Source organism: Brassica napus, chromosome A5 (assembly GCF_020379485.1).
Source record: "Brassica napus cultivar Da-Ae chromosome A5, Da-Ae, whole genome shotgun sequence".
Lineage (NCBI taxonomy): Eukaryota > Viridiplantae > Streptophyta > Magnoliopsida > Brassicales > Brassicaceae > Brassica > Brassica napus.
The window spans coordinates 8,836,001-8,846,221 of NC_063438.1; the positions used below are offsets into that span (position 1 = coordinate 8,836,001).

Sequence of the window (10,221 nt, forward strand, 5' to 3'; positions counted from 1 at the left end):
ATGAGAATCAAGATGTTGCGGATCATCCGGATCATCCTGATCAAGGTGGAGCTGAACCAAGTAATGAAGAGCTTAATGAGTTACCAGAACAAGGAGGAGTGGAAGCAACTGAAGTAGAAGCACCAGAGCAAGCACCAGTTGAGGTACCATTGAGGAGAAGCACACGGCTGAAGAGAGATGCTTCCAACTGGGTAAACACGAGAGTGTACTACAATGCCCAGGCTGTGGAGCATCCTTCTCAAGCTGTGTGTTCATTTGCCTGTTATCCAAAGGAGCATTGCGCATTCATGATGAGCCTAGATGAAAGTAGTGTACCAAGATCATATGAAGAGGCAATGCTACATCAAGATTGGAAGGAATCTGTTGGAGATGAGGCAAATGCCATGATAAAGAATGACACTTGGTTTGAAAGTGAGTTGCCAAAAGGAAAGAAGGCAGTAACCAGCAAGTGGATATTCACCATTAAGTATCTACCTGATGGAACCATTGACAGAAAGAAGACAAGACTGGTGGCCAGAGGATACACTCAAACATATGGGGAAGACTACATTGATACCTTTGCCCCTGTTGCCAAGCTACATACAATAAGAATTGTATTGTCTCTTGCTGTGAACCTTGAGTGGGAGCTTTGGCAGATGGATGTGAAGAATGCATTTCTTCAGGGAGAACTAGAAGATGAAGTGTACATGCATCCACCACCGGGTCTTGAACATCTTGTGAAACCAGGGAATGTATTGAGACTCAAGAAGGCAATATATGGGTTGAAGCAATCACCTAGAGCATGGTACAACAAGCTGAGTACTACTCTGAATGGTCGTGGGTTCAAGAAGTCAGAGTTGGATCACACCCTCTTCACCCTCACTACACCTTCAGGTATCATCTGTCTACTTGTATACGTTGATGATATTATCATAACAGGTAGTGATAAGGCTGGTATAAAAGCCACAAAGGAGTATTTGAAATCTGTATTTGAAATCAAAGACTTAGGGGAAATGAAATACTTCCTTGGAATTGAGTTGTGTAGATCTAAGGAAGGATTGTTCATTTCCCAAAGGAAGTATACACTTGATCTTTTGAAAGATGCAGGTATACAAGGAGACAAGACAGCAAAGATGCCTCTTGAAGATGGATACAAGGTTCCACGTGAGGGGGAGGTTGAAGATAGCAAGGCCTTTCATGATCCAAAGCTGTACAGGAAGCTAGTAGGGAAGCTCATCTACCTTACAATCACACGACCAGACATATGCTTTGCGGTGAACCAAGTAAGCCAGCATATGCAAGTCCCAAAGGATCATCACTGGCGCATGGTGGAGAGACTTCTCTTGTATCTGAATGGGACGTCAAGCCTTGGAGTGTGGATGGGATGCAACAAGAGCACTGAAGTGGTGGGATACTGTGATGCGGATTGGGCTGGAGATAGAGCAGACAGGAGATCAACCACCGGCTATTGTACATTCATTGGAGGCAACTTGGTGACTTGGAAGAGTAAGAAGCAGAAGGTGGTGTCTTGTTCAAGCGCTGAAGCTGAGTATAGAGCAATGCTGAAGCTTACCAATGAGTTGGTATGGATCAAAGGAATCTTGAAGCATTTGGAGATAGAGCAGGGAACTCCAATGACTATGCATTGTGATAATCAAGCGGCTATACACATTGCGACCAACTCAGTCTTCCATGAGAGAACCAAGCACATTGAAGTTGATTGTCACAAGGTGAGGCAGATGATTGTCTTGGGAGTGATCTTGCCATGCTACACAAGGAGTGAGGATCAACTTGCGGATGTATTCACCAAGGCTGCAAGACAAAAGACTATGGAGTCCATTCATACCAGATTGGGGCTCATAGATCTTTCCCCAAGGAGCTGATCTCCTTTGCCATGAGGTCTTTACTCTTTTTTCCTCATCAAGGTTTTGTCCCAATGGGTTTTCCTTGGTGAGGTTTTTAATGAGGAAGATCTCATGGTGGTTCCAAGCTTAACTAAGTTACTAAGTTAAGCTTGAGGGGGAGTGTTAAAATAAGTGGTTCAGTATATGGGGAGATGGCTTAAGGAGTTGAGGATGTGAGAATGTGGAGGCAAAGGGAAGGAAGGTTAGGGATCGACTAGGCCGTATAAGAGGCCGTACCGGCCGTACTGTCCGTACTGTCCGGGTCGATCCATAACTCGACCAAGCGGGAAGTTACCCGGGTGAAAGGGTTAAACGGCCAAAGGGGTTTTACCTTAGGAGATATGACCGTTTGGATGGATAGAGTGACCGCGGCTTATCCTGACAGTCTGGCACAAGCTGTAAAGGCAAAAGGGAACCGAGTCCAAGATGCCAAAAGCGTGTGACAGCTCCCATTGGTTTACATTTGAATTAAAGCAATCTTATCCTTGACCTCACATGCTTAGTGCTTCTGAATACCCTAATGTCTCTCTATATATATTGTAAACTCTGTCTTGATTAATGGTTAACACGAGTTCATCATAATCTCTCTCTAGTTCATCATGTTTCTCTTCTACATTTCATAAATCATCACATCTCACTTTAATCTTTCTCTAAATCTCTCAATACCTGTTCAACTCTCTAAAATCATACTTTTCGTTGCTCAAAAAATAAAAGAACGTACCATCTTTTCTTCCTAACAAAAGTTGATGTAACCACCAATATATCAAAAAAGCAAGAGTTTTGTATGGATGTGACTGCCAAGTCTGACACCATTCAACGTTATTTGAATTCTCACCGTCTAGATGCCAAAATCTTCGCAAGTTTATCAACAAAAAATGCCAAAATCTTAGCAAGTCTATCAACACAAAGTTTTTTTTTTTTTTTGGTAAAATCTATCAACACAAAGTTTTCAGTTCATTACTATTTAACTCACAGAAAGCTTGGCTCTCTCGAGTTAAGTAATCATCAAAGTTTTTTGCTCTCTACGTGAGCTGAGACTCCAAGTATCTCCGGGCAATTCCGCTTAATATGCCCCATACGACCACATCCAAAACATCCCTTAGTTTTGCATGGTCGAACGTGTATCCGCCCACGCTGTCCGGACATGGATGTCTGCTCCGTTCCTGAGTCTGCCGCCTGGTCGTCCCATGTCCGTTTCAGAGTTCCCTTTGGCGCTTGGGATGCTCTAGCTTGCTGAACCTCCACGTCAATGTTTCTCTCCATCAGGACTGCAGTCTCCACCAGATCGACCATGCTCACATACCTCCGCACTTGGCATCTGTTCTTAATGTCAACCCGCAAGCCCCTCAGGAACTTTTCTATATGTTCCCTCTCATCAACGTACCTGCTTACAAACTTTCTCAAACGATGGAACTCCTGCTCGTACTCCCTCACAGTTCTAGTTCCCTGACGCAGCTCTGCGAAGTCTTTATCCATCTGATCTATGGCTTCCTCCGGAAAGTATCTCCTGGCGAATTCATCCTTAAAGTCGTACCAGTTGAGCACATACCCTTCGGGGGTTCCTTGAACCACATTTTCCCACCAGATATGAGCTTCTTCCCTCAAGTAATGGGCTGCTAATTCCTTTCGGTATTCCACTGGACACATGCTGGACTCAAAGTTCCTTTCCAGCACTTGCCACCAGTCCTCTGTGGCTAACCTGTCAGTACCACCACCGAAGGTCTCAGTACCCAAGTCCCTCATTCGTCTCAATGCGTCCCAGTATGAGGGTAGCGGCCCGGTTGCTGGCGCAAGTGGAGAAGGCCTTTCCTGACCGGCACATCCTTGTAGTTGCAGAACCGCTGTGGCTCGAGAGGCCAGTCCCCCTGCCGAGCTCTGTTGCAGCAACGGCCCAAACAGCTCCTTGAGTCCATGCAAGACGGCTGCACTCACTGCCGCAGTGTCTCCCACGGCAACATGTGTTTGGCCATTCGCACCATCCTGCGGCTGCCCCACACTGCGTGTGCACTCGAGTGTCCCTGCTGCCTCAATTCGGTTGGATGCGGTTTGGTTTCCAGTGTTTCTTGGCTGGGACAGAAGGTTCACTCTTCTCTCGGACGGCATCTGTTCCAAAGATTCATAAGAGACAAGAAACGTAAATACAGGCATGTAATAGTACAAGTCCATAAAGATGAGTGAGTACCAGAAAACCATCGTGTTCTCCATAAGAACCACGGAAACTGCCATTCATATTGTTGAAATTCATCTCATATGATCCACCTGGACACATAACATATCACAAGAAAGGAGTTAGCGACTTGATGAAAATACCAATTGCTTCAAGGAAAGATGTAGGAGGTTCATACCATATCCCCATGGCCTACTATCAACAGCAGCAAGTTGTGCTCTTAGCCTTTCAACATCACGTGCCATTGAAACCATGTTATGTTCCATAGCTTGCCACTGCTCCATAAGCTCAAACTTTTCCTTCTTCTCATAGTCAATAGCACCTCTATTCCAAAAGCAAAAGTACAACCGAAACCCAGAAGTTCAGGCATTAAAGTGTACAACTAATAGAATGAGTAATAACAAAAAGGTTGAATCTTATACCTAGCGTGCATAAGCTCTTTCTTCAAGTCTTGAACCTCAGCTCTCAAACCTGGAATCTGCTTGTTATCTGATTGCAATTTGAGCAAATCTTTCCTAAGAATCTCAACATCTCCACTAAGTTCACGCTTTATGTCATTTAGCTTCTGAACTTCACCGCGCAACAGTGCAGCCTCTTCTTTGTCAGACTCTGTAGCACGAGCATCTGCCTCCCTTATCTCACCGAACTCCCTCGATTGCAGATCTTGTTGAGCACGGAGATCACAAATGATCAGGTTCATCCGGTGAAGCTCTTCCTTGGCGGAGCCGAGTTCTCGCTCAAGAAGCACGCGGTGCTCAGCTAGTCTGTGATTATCATTAAAAAGCCTTTGGATTTCAACAGTCTGTATATGAAGATCTTCCAACAGTCTCTCGGGAGAGAACCCACGTGGATCATGATAACTTCCAGACATTCTCAACTACCAAAAAAAACAAAACAAAAAAAGTATAAGAAGCCAAGAGCGATTACATCAATGTGGAGAGTTGGTAAACCAGAATCATGCGTTTTCTCAAATATAAAGGGAATTTAGATTGTATAACATCAAAAACCTAAACCTATGGAATCAATTTCGAATTGCATTTGATCAAAATGGAAACGAGCAAAACTGCCTTAATCCAGAATCATGCATTTACTCTCTCAACTATAAGAAGAAAACTAGGTAAAATCAACCTAAACCTAAGACCTAGATAGGATCAATTTCGAATTGGATTTGATCGCAAGATTCAAAGAGGATTAAAGTACAGAAAGAAATTGCGAAAAGCATAAGAAACCTTATCTGCTGCGGATATCGTCTTCTACCTTCCTTTTGTGGTCTTGATTTTGAAGTCGGTCTCTCTCTCGCTCTCTCGCTCTCTCTCTCTCTCTCTCTCTCTCTCACGACATAGGTTCTCTTCTTGGCTGCGTTCTAATATCTAATGACGACGGATTGAAAATCTTCAGTATATTTTTTTCTTTATTGGGCTGCTTCTAATCGGTTCGAATGAGCTTTGTTTCTGAACTTGCGCGTACTTTGCCACGTTCCTCCTATGGAGAACCAAGAATATCTTTCTTAATCATATTAATTAGTGAACATAGGATTGGTAAATTAAAAAATTTAAATATGCATATAAAAATTGGTGGATTTTGTATTTAAACGTTAATTTAGTGTAGATTAAAGTGTAGAATTTAATAGATAAATCTATACTATTATTAACACAGAATCTTGGTTTTTCAAATTATTTACAATGGGTTAGACTCGTGACCATTCTGAAAACAAGATGAACATATAGGAAAAAAAACATAAAGAAATAAAATAGCAGGAATAAAAATGAATGATTGTTCTTTTTTAAATTTAACAAAAAATAATTTTGTTCTTTATTTCTCTACAAAAAAAATAAATGAAAGAAAATGAGAAGGAAAAATTATTCCTTGTGAATTGTGATTTTTCTAAGGAACGTTAGAAAATGTATTATTCCTCATCATTCATTGGTCACCATTCATAGCAAATGTTATGTCATTGACATTTAATTTTTATATATATGTATATTACTTATTTAAATTAACAATAGAATATTCTCTACATTTATGGTAATTAATTATTTCTATATTTTGTGAATCTATAATACTAAAACATAATCCCTGATAAAATTTTGTCCTTGAGTTTTCAAGTTATTTACAATATCATGTCATTTATATATAATTTGAATATATACTAGAGCTTGACCCGTGCACGGATTTTTCTTTTTTAGATTTTTTTTAAATTTGTTTAGTGACATTTCTAAATAATAGATTATTTGAATATTTTATTTTTAAGTTCTTACAAACTTATATGGACCTAGAAAAATTCAACTTGAATTTCGATCAAAAACGTGTAATATCCTAATAAAATTTAATTTTAAAACCAAAAAGCTGATATCTAAAAAACTGATTTGTACTCGACTGAGTACTTGAATGTCCATGTATTGATTACGTAACAAATAAAAATTCTCTGTTAATCGGTTTGAATTTTTTTTAACGAATGAAGCAATTCATTCATACATGTGAAATTATTATTGCTAACATATAAAAATAAATGATGTTAAATTATGATAGTAAATACAATTAATGATATAATTAGAAAAGTTATAAAACACTTTAAAATAAGTAAATTGTGTTTTATACTTTATAATAAATGCTCTCGAATAAATTAGAAAAGATCATCAGTAAAATGGTTATAATTATTTAAAAGGAAATGAAAATATGTAAAAATTAAAAAACAACTTCAAAAATAGATAAGTATTATTTTGTACTTCAATTTTAGTTTTAGTAGAATAAATAATTGATTAAAAATATGTAAGGTTTTTTTAAATGTTACCTGATTTAGTTGGGGTACGAATTTATTTGTTTAGATTTGGTGGAAAAAAAAATATCTTTGTATATTAACTAACTAATTTAGAATTTTCAATATGTTTTGGATATAATTAATACAAAAGAGTGTTCATGGAAATCTTGGATTTGATTCTGTTGACAAAACTAAATTGAAAAATAATCTAAACCAATTGTGTACGTGTTTCAAAACCAATCGGTATATAGAAATATTTAATTGTGCTGTTAATAGATTAATTGGATTGTGTAGATATCTAATCTATTAAAACTGAAGTACAATTAATACTTAACTCTGACTTTTCTCTAATAATTACAATAGATTATCACTGGACTTAAAAACATTGTTTTAAAATTTTCCTAAACCACTCTAAATAAATTAACGTCAATTAAATTATTTTTGAGATACTTTGAAACATAATTTTCTTAAAAGAGAAGCTATAATACATTGTACTTCAAAATAAATTTGTAGTAAATATCATATTTAAAAAATACACTAAGTTTCTAATAGAAACAAATACATTAAGTTGGATAAAATATCTTCTTTTAATTTGAATAGAAATGAATCTTTCTAACAAAATCTTTTATATAAGTACAAACTAAACATTATATTATTAATTTTATATTCACAATAAAAATACTTCTATTTTACTTAATATTTTAATATATTTTGATAATATTTAGCAAAATTATATTGAAAACCACATAACAGTTCTATGAAACATAAAAATATACACCAATAAGATAATAAAATAATATGAAAGTCAAATTTTTAAAATTTAAATAATTTATATACGGTAAAATCAAATATTTTCTTATTTTATTAATAAAAATAGAAAAAAAATCTAAAAAAATGAAACTTTTATAAGTTAATATCTCTATAAATTAATAAATTTTTAAAGTCTCAATATTATTAATTTATAGATGTTCTACTGTATGTTGTTAGGATTTGATTATGAAAAAATAAAATAAAAATAATGTAAGCAACTTTCAAGGGGATTGTCCATTTAAAATATCACACATGAAAGAAGTCATGACTTCTATTTTAAAAGATTAGATAATATTTTAAAATTTTCAAAATCTAAGATTTCAAAGTTAATGTTTTCAACATTCAAAGTATTATGTTTTTGTTTCCAAAAGCAAAATATATGATGATTGATATACACAAGAATAAAAACTGAAACCAAATCAAACACAGAAACTGAAAATACAATCAGAGAGTAGGAATGGTTTTGGATCCAATGAACTGTTTCAGAATGGCTTTTTCTTGATCAATCCTCTTCTTCTCTTCCGCATTTCTCGGTTTCAGTTTTCTTTTCTCCTCCAAGATCCATTTGAAGAGCTCACGTTGTTGCTTCTCCGGTATTGGCTCACGTGCCTTGATCACAACAGGCTCTGCAACCACTGCAGAAGGCGCAGGCTTTGCCATGGTAACAGAAGCCGCAGCGGCTGAATCTGATTTAGCAGCAATCTCTTCACTTAAAGAATCGATATCCTTTTTCTTAGGCCTCAAGAAAAGGTACCCTGCAAAAAGCAATAAGACCAAGAAGAAGCAGCAATAAAGTGTGTAATGAAAGTCTCTGTCAAGGCATTTGCCACTATATAATGCAAAGATTGTAACCTCAGCAGTCCTAGTAGGGTACATATAGATATCAAACAGGTTATCGATCATGTTACGGGTTAAAGATGAGCAAAATTGGTTAAACCTCAGAGTCAAAGTATGTGCAGTGCCGTGCGAAGGGTTTTAGAGGCCTAAGGCAAGATTTAAAAGTAAATTTATATACAACTTAAAAAAAAACAATTTTCTAGTACGATATATCACCTTCGGGAAATACATAAGTTTAACACTTACAAGAATAAATTTATTACGTAAATATGCTATTTTATGTTCTATAAGAAAAAAGTATATGAATTTAAAAATTGAGTTATTCGATTCTCATGGAAATTTTTTTTTTAGAAATAAGTTTAAGCAACTAAACTAGAAATTGTTTTAAATTTTGGGGCCCTGAAAAACGTAATATTATTCGGGGGCCTAAGGCGAATGCCTTTTTCAATACACTGTAGGAACGCCTCTGAGTATGTGTATCAATAGACAGCAAACACATAGAGCGTAATCATCTGAAGCAGATCACCAAAGGTCCAAAACCAAAGATCTATTTCAAATTCAAAGCAGAAATGCTAGATTCTCTTGATTACCTCCGGCGGCGAGATTAGCGGTGAGGAGAAGAGGCCAGACATATTTGTACCGTCGAGCGAATGATTCTTTCGGAGGCTGAGGAGGAGGAGGAACAGAGTCACCACTCATCGTGGAACCGTAGGCTTCGAGGTGCTTAAGCTGAGCGATAATATGTGAATCAGATGAGAATCAGATCAACAAGTCAAATCATATTACCAAACGTGAAAGATTCGTTGAGTGAGCTGGAAAGAGAGAAGGAAAGCGACAGCTTTTTTTGTTTGTTTAAACATTTTACCTTTCTTCTTGGGTTTATTCGTGAAAAGCTTGGGACCTTCTTCACTCATGGTTATTTCTATTCGTCCTGCCACCAAAACCTTTTCTTACATTTTAATTATGATTTATATATTTTTTCATTACGAATTTAATTTTAATTTTTTCTTTCAAATAAAAACCTCAGGAAATAATTTCCTGGATTAGTTTTAAAATGTTGTGAACTATTAGTTCAGATGTATATCTTTAGGGAAATACCCTATGATAACACTAAAATTTTTTTTATCACAAATATAAATTTTAAGAATCAAAATGTTTCATTAAAAAAATAAATATACATTTATATCTTTAGGATTTACTAATCCAAATCTTTGGTAAAGTTAAGGGGTGAAGATTTGAGTTTGAAGTTTAAATATATATATTTTTTAATTTTTGTTTTTTAATTTTTTTATTTTTTTTATATATCTAAAGTATTAGTATATTTTTATCTATTAAATAAAATATTTTGGTTATTTTTCTCTTTGTGATCTATTTTTATGACCAAAACTTAAAAATACTCTATTTATGAGAATTGTCCATATCTTTATGTATTTGTATATCCGTGTGTTATATGTACTAGATTTTTTAACCGCGCTACGCGCGGATAAGATATTATATGTATTTCTCAATTCTAAAAAATAATGTATTATATTATTTAAAAAATATAAAATATAACTACATAACATAAATATATTTTTTAAATTTTCTTTGTGGAAATCATTATGTTGTTTGATTGTTGTACTTGATTCACATATTTGCATAGATATTTGTGATAGATGAATAACTATATTTTTATTATCAGTAAATAATATATATTTATTATATAATATAAGAAAAATAAAATTATTTACTTTTTAAACAAACTTGTCTCATGTTGGGGACTCGGT

General features: G+C 35.6%; 2 protein-coding genes across 3 annotated transcripts; both read right to left on the minus strand.

The window, feature by feature from the left end:
- Positions 1–2,769: 2,769 nt before the first annotated feature.
- LOC106431658 lies at positions 2,770–5,518 on the minus strand. The gene is made up of 5 exons (XM_048780942.1): positions 5,280–5,518; positions 4,473–4,927; positions 4,229–4,374; positions 4,066–4,142; positions 2,770–3,986 (listed from the first exon to the last, which is right to left on the minus strand). Exons 2-5 carry the CDS (start codon positions 4,919–4,921, stop codon positions 2,889–2,891), a joined length of 1,770 nt encoding a protein of 589 aa, XP_048636899.1. The 5' UTR covers positions 4,922–4,927; positions 5,280–5,518; the 3' UTR covers positions 2,770–2,888.
- Positions 5,519–7,912: 2,394 nt separating this feature from the next.
- LOC125609474 lies at positions 7,913–9,351 on the minus strand. 2 transcript variants are annotated; one of them, XM_048780944.1, is made up of 3 exons: positions 9,321–9,351; positions 9,046–9,184; positions 7,913–8,373 (listed from the first exon to the last, which is right to left on the minus strand). In XM_048780944.1, the coding sequence occupies exons 2-3, from the start codon at positions 9,152–9,154 to the stop codon at positions 8,063–8,065; spliced, it is 420 nt and encodes a 139-aa protein (XP_048636901.1). In that variant the 5' UTR covers positions 9,155–9,184; positions 9,321–9,351; the 3' UTR covers positions 7,913–8,062. The 2 variants fall into 2 exon arrangements, with proteins under 2 accessions (XP_048636901.1, XP_048636900.1); XM_048780943.1 differs by lacking the exon at positions 9,321–9,351 and having other exon boundaries at positions 7,913–8,571; positions 8,930–9,163.
- Between the last annotated feature and the right edge of the window lie 870 nt (positions 9,352–10,221).

Bases quoted from the DNA above. Each gene is read 5' to 3' on its own strand.
- LOC106431658 (XM_048780942.1), bottom strand. From the start codon at position 4,921: ATGTCTGGAAGTTATCATGATCCACGTGGGTTCTCTCCCGAGAGACTG. The intron at 4,375-4,472 runs GTATAAGATTCA...CTTTTGGAATAG, and splicing joins AAAGAGCTTATGCACGCTAG to AGGTGCTATTGACTATGAGA. The intron at 4,143-4,228 runs GTATGAACCTCC...TTATGTGTCCAG, and splicing joins TAGTAGGCCATGGGGATATG to GTGGATCATATGAGATGAAT.
- LOC125609474 (XM_048780943.1), bottom strand. From the start codon at position 8,954: ATGTGTTTGCTGTCTATTGATACAC. The intron at 8,572-8,929 runs ATACTCAGAGGC...ACGGCACTGCAC, and splicing joins TTTGCTGTCTATTGATACAC to ATACTTTGACTCTGAGGTTT.